Source organism: Macaca fascicularis, chromosome 5 (assembly GCF_037993035.2).
Source record: "Macaca fascicularis isolate 582-1 chromosome 5, T2T-MFA8v1.1".
Classification (NCBI taxonomy): Eukaryota; Metazoa; Chordata; class Mammalia; order Primates; family Cercopithecidae; genus Macaca; species Macaca fascicularis.
Window position 1 is genome coordinate 152,928,493 of NC_088379.1, and position 19,596 is coordinate 152,948,088.

The following is a 19,596-nucleotide window of genomic DNA, read 5'->3' on the forward strand; positions in this document are numbered from 1 at the left end:
AGCAAGTGGGTGTTATGGTGCACTTCTCAGACTTGGGTAGAAAGGAAGAGGCTGTGGACAACTAGAGCATCTTTGGATGTCCTTGTTAAAACAGAGTGCCATACAAGATGGGTCATTGTTCTGATCCAATATGACAGTCTGAGATGTTTCCTTTTGTAGGGAGTAAGTAGTATACTTTGACCTGTATTTACCACATTTGAGGAAACAGTATGGTGCACTCTACTCTTTCCAGGTACTAGATCATTAAAAAATGGATGTTGACCGGGCATGGTGGCGGCTCACACCTGTAATCCCAGCACTTTGGGAGGCCGAGGCAGGCGGATCATGAGGTCAGGAGATTGAGACCATCCTGGCCAACATGGTGAAACTCCGTCTCTACTAAAAATACAAAAATTAGCTGGGTGTGGTGGTATGTGCCTGTAATCCCAGCTACTTGCGATGCTGAGGCATGAGAATCGCTTGAACCCACGAGGCAGAGGTTGCAGTGAGCCAAGATTGCGCCACTGCACTCCAGCCTGGTGACAGGGCGAGACTCTGTCTCAAAAAAAAAAAAAAAAAAAAGGAATGGAATGGATGTCAGCTATATCCTTCAATCTCCGTCAATTCCAAAAGCATTTGAACTGGGGTAGGAAAATATAAGTTTTAGTTTATTTCCGTTTTCACTATTCAGTGTAGCATTAGGTACTACTTTTTGACATGATATAGCAACCCAGACTTTATTTTAGCAGAGTAGAAATTATGCTAGAATATATACGAAATGAGTTTGGCAGTTCTGTTTCTGATACTAGACACTGCTCTCCTTTTCAGTGCCCTGAATGTCCTGGGTAACATTAGGAGGAAAGACTGCAATGGTTAGGAGATTTTATTGTCATAGTATTTGCCATATGGTAGAAATTAGGACATGACTATCTCATGCTTAGTTCAAAGATTATGTTTTAAACAGGCTTATACAAATTAGCCAGACAAAACTTTCATCCTACTGCAGCATTTTATAATCCCCTCCATTTCAGGCTCTTCCTGTAGATTTTCTTCTCAGAGCTGTTAGTCTACCACTGTGACTTCTACCCAGAGGTGTTGATTCTTGAGGGTATGCTTTCTCCTCCCCCAGCTCCTGAACCCACTTCCAATACAGACATTAAGCCACATTGTGGTTACTTTAGTCTTCGTTGGGTACAACATCATTAGAGCAGACACATCATTTGGGCAGAGAAGCCATTGAAATACTCAAAGCAAGAGATTATTGGTTTTTATTGGGTGGCCGTATTTAAAAGATAGAAAATGCAGGGTGACAGGAAGATGAATTCAGGCACAAGGGGATAGGGGCATGAGGTGGACGTCAATTGGAGCAGTTGTGCTCACGCCCTGCTAGAGAAAGTGTTCATTTCATTTTGGTTGAAGCCACTCTAAGTACAATAGATGGTGTTTAGCCTTCAGATTTATTTCTCTGTGTTTAGAGTGAGCTTTTATATGTCAGATCACATTTTCTCATCAATTTTCACTGTGATCTGGAGATTTTTTTCTCTCAAAGTCTTACATTAAATAAATAATAAAAATAATAGTTTAATAATAGTTTTTCACTATTATGAAGTTGTGTGTATTATAGTATACGATTAATTCCTGTTGAGTAAATGTACTGAAATTAAAAAATCAAATATATTTCAGTAAATTTTAGTTACATAGTCAACTTCACATTGATTGTAATTTCAATATTTAAACAGTCATGACTGTTCTTTGACTACCAGTATTTAGGAAAATTGTCTTTTTATGGCATAAAATGTTTTGAACCTTTCTTGTTTCCTAACAAATATTTTAAAGCCATAAATCTCCATTTTGACATTTTTCGGCATGTTTCACAAATTTTTATATGAAATGTTTTATTATTATCATTGAGTTCTAAATATTTTCATTATGATTTTCTTCTTAATCATGTTTGGTTTACCAATATATGGATTATTTTGCAATATTGGTCTGAGAAGAGAATTTATATACTGTTTATCCATTGGAATTTGATAAGACTTTATAGCCTTCCTACAAAAATATTCCATGTGTTCTTGAAAATAATGTGCATCTTTTAATTATTGTGAGTTGTATGCATGTGTATAAAACATGAGCTTTGCATTATTGATTACAGATATATCTTTCTTTTTGGTCAACTTGATAGCAGTATCTGAGAGGAGTTTTAAAAACTGCAACTACAATTGTTGATTTTTCTCTTTTTCTTTGTACTTGTGTCATTTTTTTACTTGAGGCTGTATTATCAGGTGCTTATCTTCTCGTTTAACTATTTCTTTCCTTTATTATTATAAAATGATTCTTGTGTGGTTTATTAAGATCATTTCCTTTTGGTTCATATTGGCTTAATATATTCATCTTTTGATCTTTTAGTTTAACCTTTTTTGGCCTTTTTGTCTGAAGCATGTTTCTTGTAGTCAACATACTGTTGGGTTTAAAAAATACATTTGGAGTGTCACTGTGTTTTAATTGGTGAGTTTAGGCCATTTATATATATTGCAATTACTGTCATATTAGGATTTCTGTCATTTTTTCACTTAATGAATTTTGATACAATTGCCGTTTTCTGCTTTCTCTTCAAAAAAGCAAATGTTCTTCTGCTTTTTAAAATGATAGTTTTTTTGTTTGTTTGTTTCTAAAGTGGTGCCTTTGTTTTGAAACTTAGTGTTATTTCTCTGTTACTGTATTTCTCTCCCCACTTCCAATAAGACAAATAATTTAATGGGCTATCAACTCCCTCTGATCTCCCCACCCCCACTGTGTTGATATTTTCCAGAGTTTCAGTTCTGGATTATTTTGGTTATGTTCTTTTCCTTTTCTTTTGTCTTAGATTTTTTTTAAAGACAACAATGGACATTATCAAGTTAGCTGAACATCTTATACTGCTTCTTTTATTTAAATACTCAAGGAATTTCTCTAAGAGTGTTGTCAGTATAGTTCTTTGTGTGGCCATCCTTTGGGGATTTTTATATCTGATAATAGTTTCGTTATGCCCTCACAGTTGAAGGCAGTTTGAATATACAATTCTCTGCTCATATTTTTTTTCTTTAATACTTTAAGAATATTACTTCAATTTCTTTTCTTTTCTTTTCTCTTCTCTTCTTTTTTCTTTTCTTTTCCTTTTTTTTTTTGAGATAGAATCTCACTGTGTAGCCTCGACCAGAGTGCAGTGGTGTGTTCTCAGCTCACTGCAACCTCCACCTGCTGGGTTCAAGCAATTCTCATGCCTCAGCCTGCTGAGTAGCTAGGATTACAGGCACCCACCACCATGCCTGGCTAATTGTTTTTTTCTTTGTGTTTTTAGTAGAGATGGGGTTTCACCATGTTGGCCAGGCTAATCTCGAATTCTGGATCTCCAGTGATCTGCCCACCTCTACCTCCCAAAGTGCTGGGATTACAGGTGTGAGCCACCGCACCCAGCCTAAGATACTACTTCAATTTCCTTCTGCACTTAACATTGCTGTTGAGAAGTCTGATGTCAGTCTGATTCTTTTTCTTTTTATATGATCTGCTTTTTCCATATGGGTGCTTTTTTCTTTGTATTTGATATTCTTAAATGTTAAAATAATATGTCTTATGTGCAGGATTTTCGTTACTCCTCTGTTTGGCACTCTCAGTCTTTTACTATTGAGGTCTTTGATGTTTCTTTAATTTCAAAACTTTGGTTATTATTTAAATATTTCCTCCTCTCAATTTGTTTCTGTGATCTAGATTTTGGCAATTTCACTTCTATTCTCTATATTACAAATCTCTAAAATCTCTGAGTTTTCTTATTCATTGAGTTTGCTGTCTTAGTTTTCTTTTTGTTTTTAGCAGTTCTAGTTTACAAGTCCATGGTGAAGGACGATATTTTGTGTCTATGCATGGTTAGGACGTGTTGGATCCGTCTTCTCCCCTTTCTTTTCGCTGTCTGGCTATTATTGCCTCCACTGGGGTCACCTAGGTGCTGGTTCAGAGCCAGGTGCTATTATTGCCAGCACAATGTTCTTGTCCTTAGGATAGGCCGAATCATCCCCCAGGCAAGTGGGGAACTTATTTGTAGGTTCTTGGCCTCCATCTAGGGTGGAGGGCTTCTCCCAGTCCCTATTTTCACATGAAGAGCCTGGCTGTAGCCCCTCTGCCCCATGCTTGGTATGTTATTATAGATACTAGGAACCCTACAGGTTCTTTTTTTTTTTTTTTTTTTTTTTTTTAAGACAGAGTCTGCTCTGTTGCCCAGGCTGGAGTGCAGTCACATGATCTCAGCTCACTGCAACCTCCACCTCCTGGATTCAAGCGATTCTCCTGTCTCAACCACCTGAGTAGCTGGGATTATAGGCATGCACCACCACACCTGGCTGTTTTTTGTATTTTTAGTAGAGACTGGGTTTTGCCATGTTGGCTAGGCTGGTCTCGAACTCCTGACCTCAGGTGATCCACCTGCCTCAGCCTCCCAACGTACTGGGATTACAGACGTGAGCCACAGCGCCCGGCCAGAACCCTGCAGGATTTAAATGTCTAGGTGGTTCTGTTGGTTTCAGCTGGTCTTGGAACCATAAACCTTTGGCTAATTAATGGTCCCTCTGGATGTTTCTTTTCTGTTTCTGTTCCACAGAAATGTGTAACAAGTTTATCAGGGCAGTTATATATTTTTATTTATTAAAAAAATTTGGGGGGTGGTTATTTGGTGTTTGTGTGAGGGAGAGGTAGGTTTCTCCTTAATATTCCATCTTGGTTGAACATTTTCTGAATGAACTTTATAATAAAAGTGTTTCTGTGTTATAAGTGCAGTTACTTTGTTCTCAGCAAAACTTTCTTTTGATCCTGTTAACTCCTTGATGATTAGAAGTATCTAAGATTATTGTGACCTGACAGGAAGAATATTTGTGTACCAAAGTAGGTTTCAGCTGTCCCCCAGCTAGCCAAATGCATGACTGTGAGGTTTGCTTAAATTAAATTCAACTAATATATTAGATCTTTTCTTTTTATGCATTTTTCTTTCCTCTTTTCTGTCTTCTCTTTTTCTTCCTTACTCCTGCTGATACATAAGCCAGATGTTTAAGAATGAGGAGCATGGGATAGCTTAGCTGCTGTGGGGATGGTCCATCTGTGAGGAATAACAGAAACCGTCTGTGATTTTATACCATGCCCAAAAAATCTTCAGCTAAGTGGAAGAACAGCAGGGAAGGGATTTCAGGGGGGAACTATCTCTGACTTAACTGTTAGGAAGTATATTTGAGAGGAGACAAAGAAGAAATGAATGAAATGGGAGGGAAGCCCGAAGCTTTATTCCTTCCAGCAATCCAAAAGCAGTTCTATTCAAGTGAAATGACCAGAAAATGAATGAAGAGAACAGTTTGTCATCATCAGAACAAAAAAAGTTAAACTACCTAAAGTAAAAGCTTATCAATAGATTAAAATAAGATATAAACCTCCTCTAAATTATTAGAAATGGTAGAATTATCAAGTTCTTGTTTCCTCCTCTTGGTCTAATTTTCTGCCAATCTTTGAAGATTATTTTAGTCTATCGTGAAAATAAAGCACTTGTCCACATGCTCAGGCTCATAAAAAAATCAGACTAAGGGGAATATAGTAGCTATCACCAAAGACATGTCCTCTTGGCCAATTGTGTTCCGTTTTTATGATTATTGATGTTTGTGCAGGAATCCTAAATATTTGCAAAAGAACACTGCATTGTATTTAAAACAACAACACAACAACAACAATATTGCTTTAAAGAACAGCCAGCTCTCTTGGCTGGAAGATTCCTCAAGGTTCTTTTACTTTTCCACATCTTCTTCCTTGTTCTATCCATCCAGTGCTGTGACTTCAACTCTCTGTGCATGACTTTCAGATCAGTGAAACTATCCCAGGCTTCTCTTCTGAGCTCTAGGGTTGTATAACCAACTCTCCCTTAGCTACTCTCACCTAGGTTTTTTATTGACACCCCAAACCCAACATGCCTGCAACTGGTCTTATTATCTCCCTCATCCAATGTGCTCCTTATTTTTTTATTCCCTATTTCAGTTAATGATTCTACCATATACTCAGTTCCCAAGCCATGAACCTGAGGCTCATCTTAAGTTTCTCTCTCACCCTTCACCTTTGTTCACTGAGTTCTAATGACTGTCATAACGGAATATATTTTGGAGCTATTCTCCGATCATATCACTTCTCTGCTTAATCCCTGCAGTACCTTCCCAGTGTCTGCAGAGTAAATTCGTATGCCTTTACATTAGATACGAAGTTCTTAACCCTACTTCATGCACCTGCTTTCTGCCTTTGACTCTGTTCTCCAACAAAATCCAACTACTGTGGCTCTGAAAATGGCCACATGCTCTCCTGTTTCTGTTCTTTCAGTTTTGATATTTTCTTTACCAGAGGCTTTTTCCTTGAAACTGGCAATAATTTCTTCCTATTCCTGTTGCTGCACTCCCACATGTCTTTCGCTCCTGACACTGGTAACTTTGAAAACTCCTTTTTCTGGGTCTCAAAGCTTCTTGACGTAACGATATTACAGCAAACACCACCTTGTCTGTCTTTGCCTGTCTTCTGCATTATACTCTGGGCATCTTTGGGTTAGGGACTGCTTCTCTATCTGTGTAATTCAGCATCTGTGGTGTGCCTTTGTACATAAGGAGAAGCTCAGTAAATGCTAGTTGGGTGAATAAAGCAGATTAGAGGTGCTTGTGGCTCAAAACGGGAGAGGATGAGAATCCAAAACTGTGTGCAGGTTTTGTGATAATATGTTGGGGTCTTCAGATTTTTTTCCCTTCTCAATTTCTAGAGGCAGTGGCTCTCCATGCTCATGCTTTTCTTGTGGCAGTGAGTCTGCCATACTTCCTGATGACTCCTGGATTGCCTGGCAATGCTTTGTGTTCTCTAAGGCTTCCCAAGACCAAGACATGGTCTCCACCCTGACAAAATGTACAAGGGAAATGGACACCTTAAACCAAGTTATAAAACCAGTATATGATGGCGAAATGCAAAATTGATGGCTGCAGACAGCTGTGAGAAAGGAGAAAAGAATCAGGAGAGGAGGGGTTTGGCAAGTACCTTGTGGGAATTAATCTGAGGATGCTGCGAGGAAGTCATTTTCTCTCTAATCGGCGGTAGTTCATTTTCCAGTGAGTGTCTTAGAGTCTGTTCGTAAATCCTTTGGTACCATTTTTGTTCACTCGCTGGAACACCCTTTTTATCCAGAGGTGATTTGTCTGTAGATGCCTGTTAAAGGGTAACACCTGAGGGGAGAGATTGTGTGAGAGATTCTTCACTCAGAAGAAATGATAGGGAAAAATAATGAGTGTATCTAACTTTAATTCTCAATTTTAAGTTAGTTTCGTGGGATTTAAAATCTTTATTCCCCCCCCATGGGTGGTGACTCACATTTGTAATCCCAATACTTTGAGAAGTCAAGACATGAGAATCACTTGAACCTAGAAGTCCGAGATCAGGCTGGGCAACATAGGGAGACCCTGTCTCTTAAAAAAAATACACACGCACACACACACACACACACACACACACAGCCTCTCTCACATAATTTAGTTGTATAAATATAGATATATAAATATATATGAAAAATGTATAAGGAAAAATGTATATGTGTTTTTTCATATATATATGTATTCATTCTAAAAGTTGAACATAGAATGTTTTTTAAGTTTTATTATTTTCATACTAGTTAAAAAATGCTAATTTGATTTTTGGTGAACTAAAGTTTCAGAAATGGTTGTGAGTATTTAATGTTTATGTACCTGATAATTTATTCTCCCTCAAATTCAGTGATTCTCTCAAGTAGGTAAACTCATTCCTGAACAGTGAAGGAGGAAGGAACTCTGTACACTTGGAAAGTGGGGTGAGGTATCTTCTCCTTTGATCAGCCTGTGTCAACATTCCCTTCTACCAATATTATTTTCACTTGAGGGTTCAGATTGCCACTGTTTGGCAGGAAGGAAGAGAAAACTCTCTTAATAGAATGTGATTTAATATGTTGAATGACAATTTGTGCTGTGTCAGTCTGCTTGGGAAAAGGATTAGAGGCAGTGTAAATGATCTGCTGTATCTGGTTGTAAAAACATTTCAGGCATCTTTCAGAAGTAACATTAAACCCCTAGTCTCCAGTTCCCCAAAGTTGCTTCTCATTGACAGGTTTCTCTTGGTAGGAGTGAGTCAGGGAATAAACCGGTCCCAGACTCTCCTTTGCTGCTTCTGCCATGTCATGCCTTGCCCGGCCGTCAGGGCACACAGCCCAGGGAGGACTGAGGGCCTGGGTCCAGCCTCCTGCAGCCAGGGAGCTGCTGGCATCTGACTTGCTGTGAAGGTGATCCTGTTCTGCTTCAGAACTGATGACAGTTTGGTGCGTCTAGCTGAGCCCTGAGGGCAGCCGTCTGCCTGGTCAATGTTCAGGTTTACTCTGGACTCTGTGCTGGTGTTCCATTTGAGATTCTCTTAATTTTGGGGGGAGTCATTGCTCATGATGAATGAAAGACACAGGGAGGGGCCGGGGAAGGCTGGAGGCCAGCCCCCTCGCGGCACTTGGGCTCTTTCATAGAAAAGAACTGGATGGAGTTGAGCTCGCTGGGCACAGGGGATGACGTGGTCTTTGTTCCAAAGTGGACTGGATCCCAGAAAGAAAATAAATTAAAAGGAAATCATAGCAGTGGTCTACCAGTGGGTTTTGGTCCATTTGCCTGAAAATTGGCCCTTCTGTTGGAGCTGAATTTCTCCAATTAGCTAAACGTTTTTGTGGTGAAGCACTGTGGAAAAAGTGGCTTCACTGAAAGAGCAATTGTAGAGTCTTCTAGACTTTATAAATAGACTCAGGACAGGGAGAAGAACTGCCCTGTGGAGATACGGTTCATCTCTTGCTCAGCCATCTCCCCCACCCTCCCTGGGAACACACTTACGAAAGAAAGAGCTCAGAAAACTCTTTGGAGTTCCAGTGGTGCAGCTGGTTAGCGTGCAGCACTCATGCAGAAAACTCTTCCTCATCAGAATCTTCTGCACAGGGTCCGCCAGGTGTCCCCCGCAGTACCCATCATAAACAATTTCTTCTTCCAGCCATCACCACCATCTCCAAGTCCTGCTTGTCTGGATTCCGTTGTTCTAGAGCTCCGTTTGTAAGATTTTCTCTCTTAACCCTTCATTGTAAGCTGGGTCAGGAGTCAATAAGAATTACTTTGTACAATCAGTTTTCAAGATTACAGTCTGGGGAGCTAGCTTAATCAGAGCCTGGAATTTCTCCTGTGCTTCATTTTTAGGAGAATTGAAATCCATCTGACTGGGCACGGTGGCTCACGCCTATAATCCCAGTACTTTGGGAGGCCGAAGTGGGCGGATCACTCCAGACTCAACGTGGAGAAACCCCATCTCTACTAAAAATACAAAATTAACCGGGTGTGATGGTGCATGCCTGTAATCCCAGCTACTCGGGAGGCTGAGGCAGGAAAATTGCTTGAACCTGGGAGGCGGAGGTTGCGGTGAGCCGAGATCGCATCATTGCACTCCAGCCTGGGCAACAAGAGTGAAACTCTATCTCAAAAAAAAAAAAAAAACAAAAAAAAAAAAAAACAAAAAACCATCTAAGATGTTTTTTGAGAGCAAGGTCCTTGCTGTTGCTGGAGTTCTTGCTTGCTGTTTCTAGGGCCTGGGACTGAGGAAACATGAAGCTTTAATCAGCTATAAGCTGTTGGGGGCTGGGGTTATGAACCTCTATATGTGTCACATTTGCTTCCATAGCAGTTTAGGACCATCACCTATAAACTCAAGGCCAAGTCAGTGCTATCTTTATAGAACATTGCTGCCTCTGCAGGATTTCCTGGAGCAGTTAATATTTAATGGGGACTGAGGATTAGGCCTAAGGGCCGAGCCTTGATAGGTGCAGATCAGGTGCATTTTACAGTAGCTGGGAGGACCATGAAAGCAAGACCAGTAGAGGGAAATAACTGCTCTTGTGAGCTCTCTCTTCCATCTTCAGCATTTTCTACCCAAGCCCATAATGTACACAAATTATATTATACTAAACATATTTAATAAAATGGTCCCCTGTGAATGCATACATTGTGCAACTCATTTAAAAAAAATTAGCTTCGGTTTAAATTCATCCTGTGCCATCACCACAAAAGCCTAACTCTTTTGTAGTACCCTCCCTGATGTCCAAAGGGAAATGGAAGTTTGTCTATGTGTGGGATTTTAATGTTGGGGTATTAGAAATTATAATCCAAGGGCCGGGCGCGGTGGCTCAAGCCTGTAATCCCAGCATTTTGGGAGGCCGAGACGGGCGGATCATGAGGTCAGGAGATCGAGACCATCCTGGCTAACACGGTGAAACCCCGTCTCTACTAAAAAATACAAAAAACTAGCTGGGCGAGGTGGCGGGCGCCTGTAGTCCCAGCTACTCGGGAGGCTGAGGTAGGAGAATGGCGTGAACCCAGGAGGCGACTTTCAGTGAGCTGAGATCTGGCCACTGCACTCCAGCCTGGGCGACAGAGCGAGACTCCGTCTCAAAAAAAAAAAAAAAGAAATTATAATCCAAGATACCAGCTCAGAAGACAAGGCTCTTTTAGAGTTGTCTAATTTATTATGCAGTAAGTGGCAACTGAGAATGACTTAACCAATAGGTGACCAGAAAGGAACAGGTTGGACCCCACAGGGCTGGTGTGCTGCTTGGAGCTGTTCTTGATTTCATTGGTTTATACCTGGACTGCTTATAGTGAGGAAGTCATTGTGGCCACCATTTTGCCTTTTATCTTCCATTATCTGATTTTGAGCATTGTGTTTTTTTGTAGGGAAAACATTCCTCACTGTGTATTATCTGTGGTTTATTTTAAGCATCTTTGATTAAAAAAAAAAAAATGTAAAGACAGGACACCCAGATACTGTCAGGCTGAACTGTAAATGTAATTTTATCATTTGATTAACAAATCAAGTAACACCATAATTATTAGTGGAGTTTTCTTCTCTGGTATTTGTTTGAAATTCGATGCCTTTTTTTCCTCCTAGGTGACAGTCCTAACCCTTCCAAGGAGGACACCCCTACTAGCAGTCTGGACTCACTTTCCTCCCCGTCTCCCGTGACTGCAGCTCTCCCTGGGCCTCCTGGACCAGACAAAAACCACCTTCTGGCAGACGGAGGGAGCTTTGGAGACTGGGCATCCACTATGTAAGTCACCATGCTTCTGTTGGGTGCTGAAGGGAGGAAGGCATGACTTAGTTCCTTTTGAAGTTTCCATGAGCAGTGACCAGTGGGTGCTGAAGCCATTACATCAAGGAACCCTTATTGTCTTATCAGAGGGGCCACCAAAGGGAGAAGGGTCCTTAAAACAGAGCCTTCCTTGAATACTCTCTTTGTTTCTAGTATGGAAGGGTAGATGGATGCTATGTCAAATCTGATCTAAGTTCAATTCCTGGGCAGTTTTGGATTCTGCAAAGGAAATTTGTTACTATCCCACCCAAGATATTTCCCCACTAGTTATGCAGACTTTTAGAGATGTGAGAATGCATGCTGATGGACAGACTGTTGAAACTGTCTATAGAATGATATTTTACTTACATGAATTTCTGAGAGCAGTATGCTAGCATTCTGCTCTGTTTTGCTCGATAGCGTCCTGCAGAGTTGAGACGTGATGGTTGACATGTTTGATTTTATCTTCTCAGTTTGGTTTAGTGCCAGGCATGTGCAGATCAGCTCAAGTATATTAGGACGAATAATATTAATACAAATAAAGTACCTTGAACCTGTGAGGGCTTGTCTGGCTGTGTTGACCAAGGCTGTTTAAAGGCAGGATGGTGGTGATGTGGAACCCAAAAGGGCATCATGTTTCAAACAAGTGTTCAGAGAAGAGAAAACTCCACTAATAATTACAAGACAGTACTTGATTAGTCAATCAAATTTTATCTAAAAATGCATTTATAATTCATCCAGAGAGTCTTTTTTTAAAGATGGAGTTTTGCTCTTGTTGCCCAGGGTGGAGTGCAGTGGTGTCATCTTGGCTCACTGCAACCTCCACCTCCTGGGTTTAAGTGATTATTCTGCCTCAGCCTCCCAAGTAGCTGGGATTACAGGTGTTCGCCACCACACCCAGCTAATTTTTGTATTTTTAGTAGATATGGGGTTTCACCGTCTTGGCCAGGCTGGTCTTGAACTCCTGACCTCAGGTGATCCACCTGCCTCAGCCTCCCAAAGTGCTGGGATTACAGGCGTGAGCCACCATGCCCAGCCCATCCAGAGAGTCTTAAAAAAATTTTTTTTGAAGCCAAAGTTGCTTAAAATAAATTATAGATAATGGTGTCATCTGACCCTAGCTGGGCATTCTTGGGACTTTAAATGGACTGGAAAGTGTTCCTCAGATTACTTGGCTTTTTATAGTTACTGCTGGATTCACATGAAATGATTATGAACTTATTAAGTATTAAGAGAGGCTGGGAGACATTTGGCATGCCAGAATTTGGGGGTGACCTGAAGACTTTGAAAATCTAACTGGGACTCCAAGTATGGAAACACATTCTCCAGATGAGATTTTTCCTGCCAATGTTTTCATCTGTGCTTATTTTTTATGCTGAGGATTGTGGATTTAAATCCTACATTACTCAGGTATGCTTGTCACCGTTACTGTTCCTTTTCCACAATAAAAATTTTGTTTCACCGTAGTACTACAAGCAACAATAACAGTAGTTACCTAGGCACCCAGAATCTATAATCCTGGTTACACTTGAGGTGGAATTTAGCTTATGTGTGTGTTTTAGTGAAAACCAGATCCCTAATTATGCCTTTCGGTAAGTGGATATCACAGGCAGTGGAGTGCAGTTTAGGCAGTCATCTTTCTTCCATAGTAGTTCTGCAGAAAAGTGACATTATGAGCCATGGTACAGCCAACACTCAATTCACAACACGTCCATGCCTGAAACAAGAAGGGCTTGATATTTTTGGTCATAAATCAAATGAGGAGTGAATTCCCTAGCTTCCTATTCATACGCATTTTTAAATGTCATGAAAAGCACTCCAACCTTGAGAGGCCAAAAAGGGGGTTGGGGGGAGTAGTTGAAGCAAGCCTGGAGAGGAGATTTTTTTTTTTTGATGGAGACTTTCTCCTACTTCAGAAACTTGTTCTTTTTTTTTTTTTCCTGTGCCATGGATGGAATACATCTATGTTTCTCTGAAGTATATATTAAAATGTTTCTTATGTATCTTTTAAAGGATTTACTGATGAGTGTGTATCGGTCACGATTTGTCATTATGTTAGCAAGTTTGTATATAGGTATGTGCCTCTTGGACTTGGGCATGCACCAGAACCCCCTGTAGGTCTCACTAAGACCCACTCTGCTGGCCCCATCCCAGAGCTGAGGATTCAGTAGGTCTGAGAAGGGACCTGAGAGCCTGCCTTTCTAAGGAGTTTTCAGGTGACAATGAGTGAGCCTTGATAGAGAAGACCATCCGCTGCTCCTCGCCTGCTTCCAGGGCTGTGCTGAGTATAAGCTGCTTCTCTGAGGAGTGTAATTAGGATAAGTGATTTCTCCACCTCTTTTGTTTAGAAAAACACTCTTCTAGGGTCCTGCATTGCTGCCTCCCAGTAGCCTGTGTGTGCTTCCCACATGCTTTGGTTCTCTTTGCCTCAAATATCCATTGTGCTTTTTTGCACAAGCCAATCCTGACCTATCTTCACGGTCTAATTTAATCTTCACCTCCAGAAAGTCTTCCCCATGCTCTAATCTACAAGGAGCCTCTAGAGAGATCCCTTGTCAATATTTCTGCTGATACGCATTATTTGGTGCTAAGAAATTCAAGTCGCCTTTGAGTATTGTTTAATATTTGCCTTTTAGTATTATTTGATATTTATGTGGAATAAATGTTTCTACATGTCTATCTAAACTTTCCCTTACCCCAAGCTAGATCATAAAATTGGTTTTTTTTTTTCGTGGGTTGGGTGGCGGGGTGGCAAAGACGGAGTCTCACTCCGTCACCCAGGCTGGGGTGCAGTGGTACGATCTCAGCCCACTGCAACCTCCACTTCCTGGGTTCAAGTGATTCTCGTGCCTCAGCCTCCCAAGTAGCTGGGATTACAGGCATGTGCCACCGCATTGGCTACTTTTTGTACTTTTAGTAGAGATGGGGTTTCACCATGTTGGCCAGGCTGATTTCAAACTCCTGACCTCAAGTGATCCACCCGCCTTGGCTTCCCAAAGTGCTGGGATTACAGGCGTGAGCCGCCGTGCCCGGCCATAAAATTCTTAATGATAGGAATTGGATCTTATATTCTTTGAACTTTTTTGTGATATTTACATAATTATTAGTAAACATTTAATTTCTTATTTTAATTATGTATTTATAAAAATGCTACCTTTTGGAAATCTCATTTCTTTCTGTATGTTACTGAATGTCTCTTAGGCTACTACATTTGGTTTCTTATTCATCATCATCTTTTTTTGAGACGGAGTCTTGCTCTGTAACCCAGGCTGTAGTGCAGTGGCGCAATCTCAGCTCACTGCAAGCTCCACCTCCCGGGTTCATGCCATTCTTCTGCCTCAGCCTCCCGAGTAGCTGGGACTACAGGTGCCCGCCACCACACCTGGCTAACTTTTTGTGTTTTTAGTAGAGATGGGGTTTCACCTTGTTAGCCAGGATGGTCTCGATCTCCTGACCTCGTGATCTGCCTGCTTGGGCCTCTCAAAGTGCTGTGAGCCACCGTGCCTGGCTGATTCAGGTGTGAGCCACCTGGCTGATACAGGTGTGAGCCACCGTGCCTGGCTGATTCATCTTCTTTCTTATAAAGATTACAAACTCTTCCTCTAGCAATTCCACACAATTAATCTTACCATTTGCTCCTTACTGTTTTGTTTCCTTAGCCTTTATAAGTTCTCATTGTGTGTTCTCTTGTCTTTTTCCCCTTTATCTCTGCATACCAGCTGTACAGTATTAAATATGATAGGTTCTAAGTAAATGCTCATTAAGATCCCTTTTAGCCAAAGTTGCTATGGGGTCATTAAAACTCTACTCAGGGCTCTTAATAGGAGGCAATGCCTGTACTGTGATCTCAGGTCCTACGGAATGGAGTCCAAATTTATGTGGATCACATAGGGCCCCAGTAGATCTGTTGAACAAAAATGCTAAAATCTCATCCACTGGGAAACAATTTGCAGAGGAAAATGTACAGCAGCCGTGGTTCTGACATAGGCAGTGTGTCAATGCAGCTGTTGCCTCTGATAGGTAGAAAACAATGCAGCAGAATTGGATTCCTTGGGTTTCTGCTGATGTTTATGACTTGTGGGTGTTATTCATTGCAGTCAATCAATCTGTAGCTATTACTTACCTGTACACTCAGTAAGGTGATGGGTGACTTCATTGCCAGTGAAGAATTGCTAGCTCAGTCTCCTTGGAGGACATTACATCATAGGTCAAGGTATTTCAAATGTTCCAAAGTCATTTTTTCCCCACAATAAAGTAGTTTTTGCTAAACAGGTTTTCTTCTATTGTAATGGATGGAGCCAGGTCCTTGACAAGTAATCCTTTTAGATTCTCTGCCACAGATGAGAATCTCTTTTAAGAAATATCAGGCATTGCTATCTGCTTCCTCTACAGATTTCAAATGAAAAGGATCACCTCCTTTTCTGCCAGCACATTCTCAAATTCAAGATGGCATGGTCTCAGAGTAGCTCCCTCTAGTTTGGGGTGCTGGCACCCTGAGATGCATCTCACTCTGTACCCTGGCAGCCCAGGAGGGCAGTAGATTCCCCTCTCCCGCCCACTGAGAGGCTTGGCTTTATTTATCCTGAATGTTAAGATATCCCTAAAGCATCTATCCCAGCTAGTGCCTCAAGCTGTCATTGTGCCACTGAGATTTGTGCCTACTCAGACTTGACGTCAGTTATTTAAAATCACTAGATAACACCTTCCTATTCCCATATACAGCCTTGTGCATGTCATCATATACTTTGTACTCACTGGTAACCATTTTTATTCTTGTCAGTGAAATCACTTGTTTCCTTTAAATTGGGCAAATGAATGGGGGTTTCTCAGAGACAACTGCTTGGCATTTCAAATTACTTGACTGTTGGTTCCATGATTGCTTTTCAGGAAGTCAATAAATTTTGCTGGGAGATACCAAAGTACCCCCCTTAAATATGATTTGTGGCTTAGTATACCACAGTAAACCGTGAATGATTTGCCTAAAGTTCAGAAAAATAATCATTTTAGATCATTTTTAATAGATTTCTGTGAAGTCTGGCGCCCACTGAGAAAGTTGCTATGAGAAGTTACAGGGTGGCAGTCACTGGCGAACTCTGTCTTCACTTCCTCCCTTCCCCCCTCTCTGTCTTTCCTTCTTCCCTCTCCCTCCTCCTTCGGAGAGGGCTTCCTCAACCCAGCATTCCTCGAGGGCCAGGGTGGTCAGTTCACCCCAGAAGTTGGTATCTTAATCAGATTATTTAAAAAAAAAATAGATGTATCTTTTAAAAGTGCTTTTTACACATTTGCTTTTTTTTTCCCCCTAACTTGACCAAAATGAACATATACTGCTTTTGTAATAAGGAGTGGGAAGCTCTGTAAATTTCAGGTCAGGAGAGGGTGATAAGTAACCTAAAGGAATGAACTTCCCATTGCAAAAACTTCCTTCATCTTTGTTGGTTAGTAGGGGGATGATTTCCTAATAAGATTAGCAGCTTTACTCTGTTTACTTGTATGTGGGCTCTGATTACAGAATGCAGTGGGTTACACTGAGATCTCTAGTAGAGCCTAGTGCCTTGTTGTGGAAGGATGTGGTCTCTGATTCTGGGTACTGTGAAGAATGAATTGGCAGCCAGTACCTGTTACCATACCTAAGTAAACAGCAGGGTCACTTAGATAGTGGAGGTCTAAGGGAGCTCAAATCTAAGGCAGAACAGGGCCAAATGAACAGGAGGAGCATGCTGCCTTGCTGTGAGCCCACAGCAGCCTGTTAAATGCTGCACGGAGGTTGGCTCCTTCCCCTACCTCTTAAGGGTCTGGAGATTCAAGGGAGTAGAACCTTTTGCTTTAGCAGAGGCTAGTGGTTGAGGCTGCAGAGAAAGTATCTTTAGATACCCTATTGGCACTTCCAGGCTCAGAGACCATGAAACATTTAGTATTATGGGCCACCAGACTTTGTTTCAGCTGTGTTGTAAATGACATTTCCGCTTAATGCTTGCATCAACCCAGTGGGGTAGATATATAGTCATTTTTAAAGATTGGAAGGCACAAAGGACATAGGAAAATTGGCCCAAGCCACACAAGCAGTAAAGGACAGGTGAGTTTGACCGCTCATGTGTCTGCCCAGTGACTTGTTTTACTGTAGAAATCGAAATTGTGCAGTTGCATGTGGGGACATTGTTTGAATTGCAGGTGTTCTCCACCCTGCTCCGATTCTGAAACCCAGTGAAACAGCCATGGCTGTCAACTGGTCAGTGCCCTTGGATTGAAGAGGAAACACTGACCTTACATTAAGTCATGTGGCTGTGGTTTATAATTATCTATGGGGAATAAACACTTGAATCTGGTTGCTGCGAATTCATCATCTAACACCTTGGCTGAGATGCGGGGAGGAGGGCCTTCTCCCCCACAGCAGCGCTGGAGGGACTTGGAAATTTGATCTGTGCAACCAGGCAGCATCCATAATCTTTTTATGAGTAATATGATATTCAGTTGTCTCCCTTCAGCTTCAGAAACGCTCTGGAAGTGAATCTCGGGGCCTGTATACTTGGCCATCTACCATCACAGTGTCTATTCACATTCAGTTTGGGGGTACAACTTTTGTCCTGTATGTTTTCTTGAATTTCTTCTCTCCAACTTCGTATAGAAATTATGCTATGCCGACTGCCTGTCCCCTTGCATGCTTTGATACACATCCATTGTGGCTTGCTGGGGTATTTTTGGGATCTGCTTTGTGTACTTGGCACTTGCATGTGGCCTAATTCGTGTCTTCCTTTGCTGTGCTGTAGCTGCAGGTGCTGAAATTTGGAGGTTTTATTTTTAAGTCAGAATGTTGATAGTCCATGTAACTTTAAAGCTCTACCATGAAAAGATGACTTCCCAAAATAAAGACATGTCTGAATTTTGTAGTAGCTTTCCCACTACTTAAGACTTTAAAAACAGTTAAGTCTTGCATCAGTCATTTTTGGGTTTTAGTTTAACTGGTTTTTGTTGTTAAAGATTTTCTTACTTGATGCCATTGTTGTAATTTATTATTTGCTGTTCATGAATTGGCTGTGTCTCAATATCTAAATAAGGTAAGGACCTCACGGGCGCTCTCTGTAAGTTCGAGACCGTTTACATTGGTAAATCACTGATTTCAAACAGGCCTGGCTTTGCATCCACATTCCGTTTCTTACAACCTTGAAGATCTTATATAAGTGATTTAAGCAAACCAAGGCTTAGCAAGATGATCTGTAAAAGGGGAATAATAACGTCCGTCCCTCTGGGCCGGGGTGAGGTTTCCAGATACCACATGTAATAAAACCCAATCACTGCTCCCCTGAGAGCTGGAGGCAGCCACCTGCTGGGATTTTCCTTTCCTCTGAGCACGTAATTCAATATTCTTAGTTTAACTTGACCCCAACTTCCTGGTTCATCAGTTACATAATCTCCTTACTAAATAGCTCAGAGAGAGAACCTTTCTAGCCTTGGAGAAGCTCTAGATGTTGACCTGAAGTTGTGTTGTTTTTAGCAGTTACTGTATTTGTTCCCAGAGGACTCAGCTGGGGCTCCTCTCCTAGTGTCTTGCTTTGGGGATCTGCTTTGTCAGAGCCTCTGAGAATAGACCCTTGGCTATCACATGATCAAGGCATGGGGAGCCTACTGAGACCCAACCACATTTATAACTTATGCTGAGCTGCATACCCAGGTACCGCACCCATTACAACAAATAACCCACAAATCTGTTTGTAAGTAATTGGTGGATTTTTCTGAGCACAGTATCTGTGTCTCTTTGGAGCTGTGCTTGACCCTGTTGAAGATGTTCAGCCCTCACATTGGGTAGCAGCTGGTTGAAACATTCCTGTCAGTGACTCTGCAGCACTATAACCTTCAGACCTCGAATGCCCCTTAATTTTCTGAAATGAAGTTACAGTTCCTTTTCTGTTCAGCTAGCAAGCTAAAGTTCAGCCCTCTTACCTGATTCCACACTGATCATATGGAAGGAAGATAGGATTCAAGGAGAACTCTTTGAGTGGAAGATTGGTCAGAGATGGAATTCTGCAGCTGTTCTCTTACAGCAAAACCAAGAACTTTTGCTATAAGAGAGTGGGGTTTGGGAGTGAACCTTGTCAGACGACTAGGTGGTGATGTCCTTTCTTGTTGGAGGAGGAAATCCATGTAGGAGCCTCAGGATCACACAAGGTGAGGACTGAGTGTTAAACATGGCAGGCCTTCCTTCATGGGGCTCGAGGGATTTCCTGCAGTGCCCTTCCTCCTCTCCCTGACCGCGTACTTCCTGCAAAAGATATTTGTTCTCAGCTGGGTGCGGTGGCTCACACCTGTAATCCCAGCACTTTGGGAGACTGGGGCAGGCGGATCAGTTGAGGTCAAGAGTTCCGAGATCAGCCTGGCCAACATGGTGAAACCCCATCTCTACTGAAAATCCAAAAATTATCCTGGCA

The 19,596-nt window shown here is 41.5% G+C and overlaps 1 protein-coding gene across 11 annotated transcripts in view; it reads left to right on the forward strand.

Moving 5' to 3' along the window:
- The window catches only part of ARHGAP10 (Rho GTPase activating protein 10), a 352,159-nt gene that overhangs the window by 314,767 nt on the left and 17,796 nt on the right, over window positions 1-19,596 (forward strand). For all 11 annotated transcript variants that reach the window (XR_012435152.1, XR_012435153.1, XM_045391864.2 and 8 more), the window contains one exon: window positions 10,996-11,155. Coding sequence is in view for 9 of the 11 variants with exons in the window: in XM_045391864.2 (XP_045247799.2) it covers window positions 10,996-11,155 (160 nt within the window). In the remaining 2 variants the exon portion in view is untranslated. The remainder of the gene's footprint in view (window positions 1-10,995; window positions 11,156-19,596) is intronic.